Genomic DNA, 14,980 nt, shown 5'->3' with positions numbered 1-14,980 from the left:
GCTCCCGTATGGCGGTCACTATTTGCAGCCAGAAGCTTCTCCTTCAGGCTCAGAGGGAACCTCCTTGGCTTCCCCGAGTCTGTGCCCACAAGCCCTCAGGGCAGGCAGGGGAGCGGGCCCTCCCTCCGCCGCTGGACAGTTGCCCCCAGGTGGGCCCTGCGAGACCCCCAGAGTGGGAAGGGCTGCCTTCTGCAGACCGTGGCCTCCCAGTGGGGCAGGGGTCCCCACCGCACCTTGCTCAGCGCCCGTCATTGCGTCACTGGCCGGAAAATGCGGGGGAGCTGAGCAGCCGCAAGGAGTCAATCACGGTTAAGCTGGGGGTTTGAGGGCAGCTCTGAACAGGGTCCCCGCTCTCAGCCAGGGGAGCGGGATTGGCTAGAGCGGGAGAAGCCGGTGGGGGCCTTTCGGGACATCACTCAGCGGTCCCTGCGGGGGCAGCCCCGGGCACAGGCTCTGGACCAGGCCCTGGCACCCGCCCTCAGGTGCTCACAGAACAAAGGAAAGGGCTGGATTTGGGAAGGGGACCCCATCCCCAGAGGACACTAGGCCATTCACCTCTGTCTTGGGGAAGAAGCAGGAGGTCCCGTGTGTCAGCCCAGAAGCCAGCGTCTGCGCCAAGCCCTCGGCTTCCTGCCCCCCCCCGCCCGCCCCCGCCCAGGCCCAGCCTCCTGTCAGTGCGGGACGTGGACGGAGCCGGGGGCTGCCGCTTTGACCAGGTTTCCGGGAATATGGGAGGAAGTGGGCAGGGAAGTCTGCAGAGCGGCCCAAGAGGAAAGGTGAAAACCGTCCTTCGGCTCAGAGGCAGTCGGTCTGGTTCCCGCAAGGACTCGCAGCTGGTGACACAGGGGGACTTTCCTTGGAGCCGGGGTGACGGCAGGAAGTGGGAAAGCAGAGAAGCCAGGAGCCTCCTTCCCTGGAGGCCGCCCAGGTGCTGCCTCCCAGGGGAACCTGAGCAACTCGGTGTAGAACGCAGCCCCAGACGGAGGTCCCAGCTGCCCCCTGCAGAGCCGAAGGTCTGGGCAGGGCCTCGGTGGAGAGACGGGGAGAGCTCTTCCTCCCTGCATCCTCTGGGCCTTGGCCCCTACCGGCTCCCAGTAACTCCAGCGGTCCCAAGCCCTTAGAGGAGGGAGCTGGAGTGGGGTGAAGGTGCCGAAGGGTGGGACCGCCCAGGGGATGAGGACAGGCCCCCAGCCCCGAAGGGCGATACGGGTCCCAGTCTTAGGGCCAAGCTCAGCCCCACGCGGCCACTCTGCGTCCTCCTTGGAGGTCAAGGCTGCCCGGTCCTCGCCAATCCTTCTCCCCTTGGCCTGCATCCAACAACTGCACACCCATTCGGTGTCCCCACCCCCCCCCCCCCCCCCCCCCCCCCCCCCTTGGCCCCCCCCCGACCCCCGCCCCCCCTTTCGGGGTCCCCCCCCCCCCCCCCCGGCCCCGGACCCTCTCCCTGTGGCCCCCAGCGATCTGTCTCTCCCATCAATCACCCTGTCCCTCTCTCACCTTTCCGTCACGTTAGCTTCGGTTGATTTAACCAGAAAACAACCCCCAGAATTGAATCCGTGGCCCTCCATCAGTTCAGGGCTGGGAGGGGCTGCATCATGAGGGGTGGGAGGGCAACCTGGCCTTCCACAGCCAAGGAGGAAAACAAGAAAATCATATTGATTCCCTGATGACAGCCGCCAACCTCCCTCCCTGCAGGACACTGGGGAGACGGGCTCCGGCCCGACAGTCGTCCCCAGGACTTTAAAGACAGAGGCTCTCTGTTCCCCTGAGAAGCCTCTCCCAAGGGCAAGCGTCCCCCTCCCGGTGTGTTCTGGAATCCATCCTGCTGCTTCCATAGCAGGGTCTCCGATGCCCCATAATCTGGTTTATTATGCCTGATCTGGAAGTTCTTCTTGCTGTCTAGCTTTGAGTCACATTAGTAGAGAAAGGGAAGAATCATCTTCCAGAACTCCAGGAAGAAAGAGATAGGCTAAGTGCTTACACACGGGGTAAACCATTCATAGCCTCTCACGGGCGCAGCTCAGAGACGACATCCGAGGTGAGGGTTCAGGGCACCCTGTGAACAGGTCCGGGGCCTGGGACCCAGGTGGGAAGAGGCCCAGGTCTCGAAGGGGGCGCTCATCCAGGCCTGGGCTCTATCGCCACAGAAAGCTCCCTGAGAGAAGGGCTGGTTGTCTAGGGAAGGGTAGACAGCTGGAAGGACTTCCCTGCCCTTCAGGGTCCCTTTTCCTGGAACTGAGGACATGCGGCCTTCTCAGCAGCATCTGCGTTGGCCCCATGTTTTTGGAGCCACTAGCCCCCGAGGCAGGCTCTAGATGCTAAGAACCCACCGAGAGAGACCCTCTCCCACTCCAGCCCTCGCTGAGCTGGAGGGGGCGCAGGCCATCGTGCCACTGGCCCCTGAAGGGTTAATGCTATTGACTGAAAACCACATCAGCTCCCCTGGGAGCTTGGAGATCCCGCTCTCATTTTAAGTAACCCTAACTCGGGTGTGATGCGCGAGGGCCGCTGGGCGAAGAGTGCGCCTGCGGAAGCGGGGACGGAGCCAGGGACCGCCGCTGCACCGAGGTAAGGGACTCTGGTGGCAGGGGGATGGCCTGCCCCCCCACCCTGCCCCAGCTGTGGACCCCACTGTGGAGCCATCGGGAAGGGGGCTTGTTAGGAGACGCGGGGGAAGGGGGCTCGTAAGGAGACAGGGGTGCTGGTGGAGACAAGTGCCCCGGGGCCACACTGAGACTGTCTGCAAGGGGGCCACCTCCTCCTCCATCAGCTGTGGGACAGCCGCAGAGCCAGGGGCCAGGCAGTCAGGGCAGAAAGAAGTGGGGAGCTCACAAAGACAGCTGTTCCCCCCTCTGGCGCTGGTGGGGTCAGGTGTCAGCTTGCTGGGGCAGACGGGACTCCTGGCATTCACGGGGTCCAGTCAGGCTGGGCCCGAGGGGAGGACGGGCTCAGGTGTCCCTGCGGGCTCTACCTGCAGCAGCTCACCCAGAGCTCACCGCACCATCCGCAGGGCTGAGGGTGAGGACTGATGTGGGGGTGTGGGCACCCCAGCCTGGGGATGGGGAGGAGCAGGCAGGGGGTGGGCAGACGTCCCGGGGTTGGAGAGTTAAGGCTGGGCTCCCATCTAAGCCAGGCTGGTGTGAACTGGATTGAAACCTCAGACAGGGTAGGGGGATTCTGTCCCCTGTGCTGGCTTGTCTCCCTTCCTCTGACTCCTGGCATCCTTCCCAAGAGCTGGGTCCAAGAAGACTTTAGTCTGAGAGCCCTGGGCCCTAGGGCAGGTGGAGGATCCGTGAGGCTAGAGAGGCGGAGTGAAGCGCGCCGGCCCCCTCAGCCCCTCCCAAAGGACAAGAGCAGGGCCAGGGAGGAGTGTGGGACCCCGGTTGTCCCAGGTCCAAGTGCCTTTCTGGCCCTGCTTGGGGGCCATGGGGCCGGTGGGGAGGGGGTCCTCACTCAGGCTCGGGGCTTAGTGGAAGTGGAAGACAGGGTTCACTAGGATTGGGGTGAAGACAGGGTTGAGGTGGAGGCTGGACGTCAACTGGGGTTTGAGGGGGTGAGTCAGAAGGTGGCAGAAGCCCCCAGCAGCTGGCGAGGTCCTGAAACACTGGTCCCGGTGTGCTCAGACCCTGCTGCCCGCCATCCCAGCTGAGCATTTGGCTGAGAGTTTCACTTCCTCCGGCCGGCCTGGCCTGGCTCCTCGGCCACCTCAGCGCCTGCTGGAGGGGATTTCTTGTCCCTAGGTGGGTTGGGGGTGGACAAAGGGAAGGACCGGGGATGTCCAGGCAGGGGGATCCCCGGGGCGCAGCTGCCTGCCAGGAATGAGATGAAAGGAAATGAGCCTGGGGTTGCCCCGGGAGGGGTGCAGCGCTGGGGGGCATTGGGAGGGAGGCAGGTGGTGTGAGGGGGCTGCAGAGGTCGGGCCAGGCAGCTGGGGGGCCTGCATTCCGTTTCCAGCTCCTCCAGCTCCGAAGGATGGGTGAGACAGAGGGCAGGAGCTCGGGGAGAGGCTGGAGCGGGGGCTGGGGCTGGGCACATGGTGCGGTCTCGAGAAACAGACGGAGAAGGAACAGCCTCGAAACCGAGACAGAACAGGACGGAGCAGACGCCAGGGAGGGAAGACTCGAGAAGCCTGGTGGACGGGACTGGAAAGGAGAGAGAAGAAATAGTCAGGAAGCAGGAAATGAGCTGAAGATGAAAAGGTCAAAGCAAGGGGAACAGAGACCAGAGAGGGGAGAGGGGAGGGTGCGGGGCTGGGAGCCTGCCTCCTGACCCCCAGGGCCCTTCCCCCAACCCTGGCCCCAGGGCTAGGCCACTTTCCCCTCAGCCTTCAGCTGCCCTTCCGACAGGTCTGGCATAGGGCCTGCGGGGGTCTGGCTTTTCATTTCTGCTCGTGGTTGCACAAACCTTTTCTAGCCCACGGCCCCCAGGGACGCAGAGACCAGAGTCGGAGGGTCTGCAAGAGACCAGGCTGGGGGTGTGTGGGGGACGCAGCAGCCTGGGACCCGAAGGCCCCTGAAGGGGTAACAGCTGTGGGAGAAGCAGGCCTGCCTGGGGACCCTTCTAGGGGAGCGGCAAGGAGGGGCACGTGTCCGGGAGGGGGGCTGGCAGGAAGGGCTGACGTTACGGGGGAGGGGATCAGCTGGAGGAGCACCAGGAAGGGCTCCCTGGGCTTGGGGACTTGGCCAAGGAGCAAGATGCCCTGGGGGCTCGGGAAGAAAGAATATCTATCCCTGCCCCTCCCCCAGACCCCCAGGGGAAAAGGTGGTTGGCTTGGCCCTCCCCCGCACCCCCCGCCCCTCGCCCCTCGCACCCCTACCTAAGCAGCTTTAGCTAATAGCATTAGGGAGGTCTCAGGACTACCTACTCTCCACTTGGGACTGAGATCAAGGGGACAGACTAGAGGCTTCTAATCAGATTGGGATTTGATAGCGGGGGGGGCAGGGGCCGGGCAGTTGGCTCCACGCTGACCAGCCTAACCCTGCCCCCAACCTGGAGGCTGTCATCTCTGTGTTTCCACTGTCCCCTTCTGGGCTTGTCTCCCCACTGTGACCCTCTTATCCTAGCCTGTGTACACAGCCCCGGCCCCGCAGGCACCCTTCCTCTCCGCTGCTCTCCTGAGATCAGTCAGGGGCTCGCTGAGAGGACCCGGCTGAGGCCAAGGACACCGCCACGCAGTCACCCAGGCCGGCCTCTCAGAAGGCCCAGCGGCAAAGCCCCTTCTGCTGCAAGTCTGGCTCTTCAGTTAGGGAGGCGGCATCAGTCTTGAACTAGCAACTTTGTTTCTTCTTGAGCGTCTCCCCGTCTTTCCCATCCCCCCATCTGACAGAGCATCCCCAAGCGTCACAGCTCAGCTGAGACCGGGAAGTCTCCTCCAGGGCCCAGGGCCCAGCCGCGCGCTCCACTCCCGGGGTTCGGCCTCAGCTCCCGGGGCCCCCTGAGTGATTACTGCTCAGAGTTCGGAGGCAGACAGACCCGTTCCCCGCCGGCCAGCTCTGCCCCTCGCCCTGGGATCTTCCGCACGTCTCCTCTTCAGAGCCTTGATTTCCAACACCTGTAAAATGGGGCTGTGAGTGGCCACGTCAAGGTGTTATCGTGAAGATTCAGTACCGTAGCTTTGGGGGAAACGCCAAGCCCCGTGCCGGGCGGGACAGGGACCCCAGTCCTCTTGACTCAACTCAGAAAGATCAGATCTGCCGGGGTATTTCCTCGAGCTCCACGCCCTGGCATGAGGCTCCCCCTCTCTTGTCACCAGCATTCTCTATGCTGCATTACTCAATCCTGACCTAAACCCTACATGTGTTGTAAGGAGCCCTCGCATCGGCCAAGGAGACTGCTGGCGCCCGGGCCGCGGACCACGGGGCCGTTGCCACAACCTTTTAATGACGGGGTTTCCCAGAGTTAGGACCCTTTTTGCTGGATAGTTCCCCACCCCAGCCCGGAGCTGTAGGAGCCGGGAGAGACCAGCCCTACCCCGGCCTGCAGCCCTTCACCCTGGGCACCAGGCAACACCGGAGGGACGAAGCCAGGGGCCTCGGGTGCAGGACTGGGGGACAGAGCGGGGTGCCTCCCCCAGCCTCTGGAGCCTCATCACCAGAGCGGGGATTAGAGCCTGTCTGAGGCGGGGTCAGCTCCTCGGGGCTCTAGCACAGAAGGAGGGGGCTTGAGGGGAGACGTTGGGCAGGACTCAATGGCAGGGAGGACGTCCACGTCCAGGCGACAAACTCCTCAAAGACTTGGGGATGCAGGAGGGACTCCCATAAACACGGGGGAGGCTGGAAAATGCGGAGGGGTGGGAGGGCAGGCTTGACCTCGCCACTGACGCCACTTTGGTTTTTGTATTTGGGGTTTTTTTCCCTTTGAGGGCCAGACAGGGTATTGGTAGCCCACCTGGGTGGCAGAATATTTTATATCTCGAATTAAGGTCTTGCTTTCCGCTCTTTCACTTGAGATCTGTGTGGCCTTAGAGAAGTTCCTCCACCTCTCTGAGCTCTGTCTCAGATAGTTCCGATGAGGTTTTGGGGCAGGCGTGTCGATTCCTGGGCAGGGCACAGGGCACACTGAGGGTCTGCTCTGCAGTGGATTTATCATTCTCCTTTTTTAAAAATAGATTTTATTCATTTATTAGAGAGAGAGCATGGGGAGGCAGAGAGAGAAGCAGGCTCCCCGCTGAGCAGAGAGTTTGATGTAGGACTCGATCCCAGGACCCCAGGATCATGACCAAAGGCAGATGCTTAAGAATTGAGCCCCCCAGGTTCCCTGGAGTCTCCAATCCTCCAGACCAGTGGCACGGGGGCAGCTGTAGGAATCCCACCAGCTCCCTCCACAGAACAGTGTTCCCCTGGGACCTCTCACCTCCACGCCCCTCCCTGCTCTACCCTCCATCATCTCCCAACCCATTTTCCTAAGGTGAGGTGGAAGGTTCCCAACCCACTTGAGACAGGAGGAACTTCCCAATGGACAAGGCAGGAAAGGAAGGTGGGAGGGGGTGGAGGCATCCGCTTCAGAGGAGGAAAGAACCAGGAGAATTTCCAGAATGTCAGCCGGCAGAGGGATGGGTGGGAAAACCTACTCCCGCAGACTCCAAGTAGGCGTGGACCCGCTCGCCCTCGGCCACCTTAATTTCCAGGGATGCTTTCTGCTCAGGCCAGACTGGGGACCCCCAGAAGCACCTTCCCCAGGAGCTGTCAGTTTGTCCGTTGACACCCTGGGAAAGGGAAAGCAGGAGACCCATATGACCTCTGGGGTGGGGGGACAAGAGTGTCTCACCAGCTGAGGTGTCTGGGATCCCGAGCCGTCCTGACCCCCTCCCCGATTCCGCTCTCAGGAGGGTCCCTGCTTACAGCAGGGTCCATGGACCCAGGAGCATGTTAGAAATCCAGACTCTCAGGCACCATCCAGCCCCACAGCCTCAGAATCTGCATTGCGGAGAGATTCCCAGGGGATCCTTAACCTTTGAGAACCTCGGCAAGCAAGGAGGTGCTGTGCCTCAGGAGCCGTGCGTCAGGAGGCTCTCCCTTGGTGAGCTGTCTGGGAAGTGAGGCGGCCACTCCAGACAAGCCTCCACATGCCCTCCAGACCTTCTGGCCTCCTAAGTTCCAGCCGAGAGCAGCCCTCCCTCTGCCCGACTTCCCCCGAGCTGCAAACCCAGAGTCAGGTCACCCAAGCTGGTCTCCAGTGCACACACGATCTTGCCCGTGCAGGGACCATCTACGCAGGGACCATCTACGCCAGGAGCGGGCCCACACCCCGCATCCCCCCGACACTCTGCCCTAGTGACAGTGGGAGCTGGCCCGGAGTGCCAGCCTTGACCCCATCTGGAAGGCTCTAGGATATGAACACTTCCTCCCGCGGCCCTGGCTTGCATCAGGCGAGATCCAGCCGTGGGGGTCGCTCCCCATCCTCCCCCCATCTCACCGCCATGCCTCCCGCCAGTCTGGGGACAGACAAGATCCCACTATCCAGGGGCCCGGGGTTCGGTAACTCAGTGGACGCTGACAGAGCACTTGCGGGTCGGAGGCCAGTGCTGGGCAGGCCCCTGGGGAGCCGGCGGCCATGAACCAGACGGCGGGGATTCCTGACGCCTTCGAGCTGCCACTCCAAGGGGAAGACAGATACTGAACGCCATGGATAACTTCTTGGCCCCCCGTGGATGCCCTTGCCAGCCACTTCTGGAACAGCCCCAGCCCACCAGGCCTGGGCCCGCTCGGCAAACCCCCGCTGAGAAAAGCACAATCCCAGGTCTCCCCACACTCGCAACCACCTACCTGGGCCACAGAGCTACAGGTTTGCGCATCTCCTCAAGGTTGACCAGGACCCACCAATTAATTACATTTTCTCATGTCTTCTCTTGGGGAAACCTCCGATCCTGTGAGCCCTGAACAGAGAGCCCATCCTGTGTGCGTCCCCCGGCAGGGGCAGGGTATGGGACCCACCTGTAGGTGGCTCAGCCCCAAGCCCTGGCCCGGAGGAGACCCCCAGAGGAAGCCGGCCTGGCCCTCGGGATGGTGGGGGGAGCTTCCTGCCGGCGGGCCGCCCCAGGGTCCTGCCTCAGTCTCCGCTCGCCCCTCGAGTCTCCCCACTTCTCTTGCCTTCCTCCTTCGCCTCCTGCCTCAGCAGCACCCGCCTCCCACCAGGCCCAGACACGGCCCTCGCTGCCCCCCCGGGAGGACCATGCAGTGCAGCTGCACAGTCGAGGGCGCCCCTGCCGGCCCGGGCAGCCCCTGGATCTCAGGTGAGCCTCTGCCAAGCCCCACAGGCCCCCCGCAGCAGGGGCAGGGGGCGGCCGGGGGGCCTCCGAGCGAGCAGCCGGGTGGCACTCACACCCCTGCCCCCAGGCATGGCCTTCCCGGACTGGGCCTGCAAGGCCGAGTCGTCCCCGGGCTCCCGGCAGATCCAGCTGTGGCACTTCATCCTGGAGCTGCTGCAGAAGGAGGAGTTCCGCCATGTCATCGCCTGGCAGCAGGGAGAGTACGGGGAGTTCGTCATCAAGGACCCCGACGAGGTGGCCCGCCTCTGGGGCCGCAGGAAGTGCAAACCCCAGATGAACTACGACAAGCTGAGCCGGGCCCTCCGGTGAGGGGGGACGAGCAGGGGCGGGGCCGAGGGGTCAGAGGTCAGGGTCCCTGTCACCCCCCGCCCCCCCCAGCTGGGGTTTGGCTCGCTGGCCCTGGGCCAAGCCCGCGCCCTCCACCTCCGACCCTGCAGATACTACTACAACAAGAGGATCCTGCACAAGACCAAAGGCAAACGGTTCACGTACAAGTTCAACTTCAGCAGGCTGGTCGTGGTCAACTACCCTCTGTGCGAGGTGTGGGCTCCGCCTCCCCCCCAAGTGCTGCTGGGGGCCCCCACCCTCCTCCAGCCAGCCCTGCTGCCCATGGGCTTGCCCAGCGAGGTAGGTGCCCCCACAGCCCGGGCCCTTCCGCCCAGGAGACCCCCTGCCCTCCCCCTGCCTTGTAGTCCCTGAGCGCCCAAGGGCAGGAGCAGCGCCGTGACTCACCCCTGCGTGGTTCATGGTGCAGCACACACCTGGGAGTGAGGGCGCCTCCTTCCTTGCCAGGCGTCAGTCCTCTGGTGGTGCGGTGCCAGGGGAGGCCCCGGGCGTGTGGGCAGTGACCGTTTAACAACCATTCTGAGAACACTCCATTGTGCTGACAAGTGGCTCTGGGCACCGTGTGAACTGGGGAGCGCAGGCCGGTCAAGCCCGTCCCACCCCACCACTGCTTCTCACCTCCGCCCCAGCTCCTGCATAGCCTGCTGCTTGCCCAGTGGGCCACGGCTGAGCAGCTGGCTGGACACCAGACCCCCCACGGGCTGCCAGAGGCCACTGAGGACAAGAAAGGGAGCAGCAGCGGCGCCCCCCCGTGAGTGCTGGGGCTGCAGAGGGCCCAGGGACGGGAAGCAGAGGAGGGGAGGACCGCCAGGGCCAGTGCTGGAGCACTAGGGTGGGAGGCTGAGACAAGGATTACTATGCGCCATTCACCCTTCCATAAACCGAGCCCCAGCTACTCCCCCGGTGTGCGGGCTTGGATGGTCGATGACCGGGGCCAAGACTCAGGGAAGAGCCAGGAGCTCCGGGAACGCAGAGGAGGGGCGGGCGTCCTGTAGGAGAGCGACCCCTGGGCTGGCGAAGCAAGTGCAGGAGGTGCCCAGGCAGAGGGAATAGCTTTGGGACAGCAGAGAGCAGATGCAGCAAAGCTGAAGCGCCCCGGGGGCCTGCCATGCTCGGGGACAAGGGATGCGGAGGGTGTGGGGCAGGGAGGAGGGGGCAGATGAAGCTGGCCAAGCAGCAGGTGTCCGGTCACGAGGACTCAGAGCCACACTAAGGGTGGGACTGAACCCCATGGGTGGGAGGCCCCCCGGAGGGGAGAGGCGTGATGAGATTTTTATCTCAGAAAGATGACTTGGGGTCTATGCAGAGCTGGGGTTCCAGGAGGTGTGTGTCTGGTGCTGGTCGGCTGGGGAGGGTCACTTAGGCAGAAGATGATGGGGCCGGAACCAAGCCACCCATACTAGGTGGAGAAGGAGGGCCGACAGGAGAGAGAGGGAGGGGAGCATGGCAAGCAGAGAGAACAGTATCTGCAAAGGCCCTGGGGCAGGAAAGAGGTTCTGGGAAAGGCCAGCACTGCCCAGGGGGAGACCGTGGAAATGGAGGCAGAGGCCAGCTCTCCCAGGGCTGTAAACAGGGAGGTGATTCTCTCTGTGAGGAAGTTCCCAGGGACCCTCCAGTAGCCCAAGGCTCCATACAGAGGTCCCAGACCTGCTGCTCCTCCTCTCCCAGCAATTTCATGGGGGTAGAACCTTGGCCTTAGCCCTACCTGCAGCGTAGGTAGCTGGGCGCCCAGAAGGGCCTGGCTCTGGGCCCCGGAGTGCTGCTGGTAGGTGTGGGCCACCCAGGGCATGCCGGGACTCGCATGGCCACCCGCCTGCCCCTGGAGCTAGACGGAGCCCGCACCCCTGTTCTTCCACCCCACCCCACTCCTCACCCCCCTACCCCCCGGCTATGGGAATGCCTCGGGCACACAGCTTTCTCTTTGGGAAACCGTGAGGGGGAGATGTGTCCCTGGTGAGCCCCAGCTTGGAGGGAGCTCTGTGCTCCTCCCTGCCCTCTTCAGGCACCCACACGTGCCCTGCCTGGCTTAGGTCCCCAGGAGGGGAGAGCAGCCCCGGGCCCACTTCTGGACTGGGATTCCAGAAGGCTAGAGCCGCCCCTTACCAGCAGGACACTGCTTCAGGGAGGAAGAGAGGTCAGGATTCGGAGGCAGGGGCAGCAGGCGCCAGGAAGTGAGGCAGGGGCAGCTCGTTCAGAACCGGCTCCTCTGCGCCGACTCAGCCTCCCGCGACCCAGCCTCCTGCCCAGGGCCGACAGAGCTGCGGCCTCAGGAGACCCGGGGACATGGAGGATGGTAACCCCAGGGACCCAGGGAGGGGCACCCCTGCCCCATGCAGGACCATGTCCTATTCTCCCCTTCAGAGCCCCGACTTCAGAAAGAGTGTTCCTTTCCAATCTGCCCGGTGTGTGAAGTCGTAACTGATGTGCTTTTTCAGTTTTTTTTTAAGTCCAGCCCCACCGCTGCGCTCACTCTGCTCTGCGGTTAAAGGATGTGGCCTTGCGAAGGAGGGACCTAGAGGGATTGGAGTCGGGCCTTTGGAAACATAGACAGTGGTGTGAGGTTCTGCTAGCCACCCCGAGTCCCGGGCCAGGCCTGGGCACCCCACTGCAGGATGCCCACAGAGCAGGAGGGCAGGGGGGTGTGAGGGCGGATCTGGGAGGAGGGGCGGCGGGGAGGAGGCTCCTAGGGGAGCAGAGGCAGCCAGAGAAGCCCAGGGCCCCACACTAGAGCCTCAGCCCTTTGCTCCAGGCCAGACGGAGTGAGGACAAGATTCATGGAGATTAGGCAAAGGACGTCCTCTTCCAAGCCGTTGCACACATGGGCACTGAGCTCCTAACAGCGCCCGGTGGGGCTGGGTCCAGGGAGAGCACAGCAGGCAGGCCTGCCCCCTCTGGGCTGGGCCGGGGACACAGACCTACAGGAGGTAACAGCACAAGTGCCGCACTCCATCGGGGCCCCCAGGAGAGTACAGGGGCCATGAAGGGCTCAGCCAGGCTGCCCCCAGAAAAGAGACTCCAAGCAAAGAAGACAGGGAGGTGCACAGTGGGGAGAGGAAGTTTCCAGGAAGAGGAAAGGGAAGTGGGTAGAGATGCGGGGCATCCCGCCTGATCTCTCCCCCTCTCGCTCTCTCTCCAGGCCTTGGCTCTCTCCCGGGCCCCTGCAAGCTCAGCCCTTGCTGCCTCCTGGGGAGCCTCCAAGACCAGCCACCCAGTCTGGCATCCTTCGCCCCTCCCCCCCCACCCCCCCTCCCTGCCGACTGGACCCACCTCTCAGGGCCCTTCCTGCCTCCTGTCCTCCCGGAGCAGCCGTTCCCAGGGGCCTCCAAGCCAGACACCCTGCTCCCAGGGCCCAGGGGCCTCACAGGGACCCACCCCTTTCTGGGACTCCCCCTGTTGGCTGGGCTGGGACAGGGGGGTGGTGAGAGGCTCCGGCTCTTGTCGCTGAGGCCCCAGGGCCTGGAGGTGAAGCCCTGTCCCATGACGGGTGCAAAGAGACACCTGGACCCCAGGGACGGCTTCTCCTCAGACATTCACGGACCCAAAACTGGGGACAAAAGCCTCGTGTCCCCCCGGCTGGAGAACTTCAAGGCAGTGTGGCCCTTGGACCCTCCTTAGGCGGGGAAGAGATAGGGGGTGGGGGTCCCCCAAACTCCATCCCTCCTCTCGTCTGCTTCCTTTCTGGCTTTGCCTGGCCCAGCTTTGAAGGGGTGGAGCTGGACAAAAGGAGGTGGGGAGCATTGTAGGGGTGAGGAAGATTGAGGCAAGGCCCCCCCTTCCCACCCAGTTGTCAATCAGATTAAGGAGACAGTCTTCATCTCCACTTTCTTCAAGGGGCCCAGCCCCCCAGCTGCCCACAAAAGGGAGAAAGTGGGCGTCTGGGTTGGGGGTCAGGGGTCAGCATGCCCTGAGTGTTAGGGTCCAGGCCCCTCCTCCAGGCCCCACTCCCAGTCTCTGCCCCGCCCTCCTCACACTCCTCCACCAGCCCTGGGAGCTCCTGTCCACGCAGACACTTCCTCTGTCATCACCTCCCCCCAACTCCTGAGACCCAAGGGCCTGGGGCAGGGAGGGACTGGCCTCGTGGGTTCTGTAATTCTGCCCAGCAGACCGTGAATAAAATGCCCTTGGCCACCTGCCCTCTTGTACCGTGTCCCCACCCCACTCCCGCTGCCCTGACCTGGCGCAGGGCTAACCGCCACCCAAGGTTCTTGTGGGAGGGGGCGAGGGGTGGGGAGAGGGACCACCATCCCCTCCCCAGAGCAAGAGGCTGATGGAAGCCTGGCGAGGAGCGCCCCCCTGCCAGCCACGTGGGAGACCAGGCACAGGGACGGACCCCGAGCTCAGAGCAGGGCCTTCCCAGAACCACCCTCGGGTCCCTGAGAGACCTCCGAGCACATTTGAAGGGGGTGGGGTGACGGAGGGCCTTGGCAGGCTCCCCTTCTCTCTCCCCGGGGCCTCAGAATGACACACGGAGCTGATAGAAGCCTGGGTGGCTAGGGGAGGGGGACACGCGAGAGGGGCTCCTGCTGTGTGAGGGCAGAGCCGACGGGCAGAGTGTCCTGGGGCCAAGGCAAGCGAACCAGACCACCCTCCTGTCTCTCAGCTGCCCACACCAGGCTCAGGACTTGTCTCCCCTTCCTTGCTTGGATGCGGAGCGGGAACGAAGGGGGCACAGAGGGTCCTGGTCCCTCATCCAGGAGTGGGTGTGCACCTTGCTTTCTGCTGCCGCCCTGTCCCTCTCTGTGGCCGACGTGCAGGGAGGGAGAGGCCCCGAGTAGCTCGGGGTCAGGCCCTCACCCCACGGAGAGGCTGAGATGAGCCAGAGCCCAGCCCCTGGGCCTGCAGGCTGGACACAGGCCAGCGCACCGCCTCCGCCTCCCCCCGCAGCAGGTCTTCCCCCCAGGAGATGTCAGGAGATGCTTCTCGCTGGCTCCTCGAGCTGCAGGCCTAGCCCCAGCCCTATGGGAGGGAGGAGCCCCCAGGCTGGGGCATCCCCTCACCCTGCCCAGTCTGGGAGACAAAGAGCTGGTGTTGTCCATCCGGCCCCAGGAACTGGCTCGCACTGTCAGGGGGCCTGGGCGCTGCTTGGAGAGCCAACCCCACGGACGGGGTCCCGTACCGGGGACCCCCATGTGCCCTCTGCCCTACCCACCCCTTCTGTGACCACTGCCTTTCAGGGAATGAGCAATGTTTGCCAGTATCCAAAAGTTCCCTTTGGGGGAGGTGAACTGGGACAGGACAGGCCAGGAGATGTACCCTGGCGGGGGTGGGGGGATGCTCTGTGTGTGGGTAAAGCCCACTTTCCCAGCCTTGGCACCGTGCCATCTGGGGGTTTATTCTGCTGTGGTGGGAGCTGTGCTGTGCGTCCTGGGTTGCTGACAACATCCGTCCCTGGCCTCCGGACGCCAGCAGATGCTCTCAGCTGTCCCTAGGGGGAGGAAATTGTCCCAGGCTGAGACTCACTCCAGCAGAGGGTGGCCTCGGCGAGTCCGGGTGGGCTCCCCAGCGCAGGACGCCGCGGGGTTCTGTGTCGTGAGAGCGCCCTCTGGTGGCCAGAGCCTCCACCAGCGCCGTGCCTGCTCTCACCGGGCGGTCCAGGGACTGGGGTGGGGGGGACGGGGGGGCCTGCAGGGCACACCTGGGGACATGGCTAGGTTTGAGAAGAAGGGGTGATGGGCACCCTGGGGTCTTCTCAGGTTGGGAAGGGAGTTTCAGGATAAAAACAGTTCACGAAACCATCCCGGTCCAAGCCCCCTTTGCAAATCACGGAGGAGCCACCAAAGGATCTGCAGGTCTCCTGTGACCTCAAACAGCCGGTTAGCAGCCCCTCTGGGACAACGGGGTGCAGCTGTCAACCCCAACGTCACAGCC

At 63.8% G+C, this 14,980-nt stretch overlaps 1 protein-coding gene across 3 annotated transcripts; it reads left to right on the top strand.

The window, feature by feature from the left end:
- Positions 1-6,713: 6,713 nt before the first annotated feature.
- LOC111138992 (ETS variant 3 like) lies at positions 6,714-13,244 on the top strand. 3 transcript variants are annotated; one of them, XM_022491061.1, is made up of 6 exons: positions 6,714-8,731; positions 8,835-9,072; positions 9,205-9,394; positions 9,742-9,855; positions 12,149-12,155; positions 12,249-13,244. In XM_022491061.1, exons 1-6 carry the CDS (start codon positions 8,338-8,340, stop codon positions 12,725-12,727), a joined length of 1,422 nt encoding a protein of 473 aa, XP_022346769.1. In that variant the 5' UTR covers positions 6,714-8,337; the 3' UTR covers positions 12,728-13,244. The 3 variants fall into 3 exon arrangements, with proteins under 3 accessions (XP_022346769.1, XP_022346768.1, XP_022346770.1); XM_022491060.1 differs by lacking the exon at positions 12,149-12,155 and having other exon boundaries at positions 9,742-9,862; XM_022491062.1 differs by lacking the exon at positions 12,149-12,155 and having other exon boundaries at positions 9,659-9,862; positions 12,249-12,623.
- The last annotated feature ends 1,736 nt before the right edge of the window (positions 13,245-14,980 follow it).

The sequence above is a fragment of the Enhydra lutris genome, unplaced genomic scaffold (assembly GCF_002288905.1).
Source record: "Enhydra lutris kenyoni isolate GAN:26980312 unplaced genomic scaffold, ASM228890v2 scaffoldscaffold94, whole genome shotgun sequence".
Taxonomy (NCBI): Eukaryota; Metazoa; Chordata; class Mammalia; order Carnivora; family Mustelidae; genus Enhydra; species Enhydra lutris.
Note: the sequence above shows the minus strand (reverse complement) of the source record. Positions and strands in the feature narration are given on the sequence as shown.

What these genes read in the sequence shown, in the direction of transcription:
- LOC111138992 (XM_022491061.1), top strand. Translation starts at nt 8,338, where the DNA reads ATGTCTTCTCTTGGGGAAACCTCCGATCCTGTGAGCCCTGAACAGAGA. An exon ending in GGGCAGCCCCTGGATCTCAG is followed by an intron (nt 8,732 to 8,834) that starts GTGAGCCTCTGC and finishes CCCTGCCCCCAG; the next exon opens with GCATGGCCTTCCCGGACTGG. An exon ending in CCATGGGCTTGCCCAGCGAG is followed by an intron (nt 9,395 to 9,741) that starts GTAGGTGCCCCC and finishes CCTCCGCCCCAG; the next exon opens with CTCCTGCATAGCCTGCTGCT.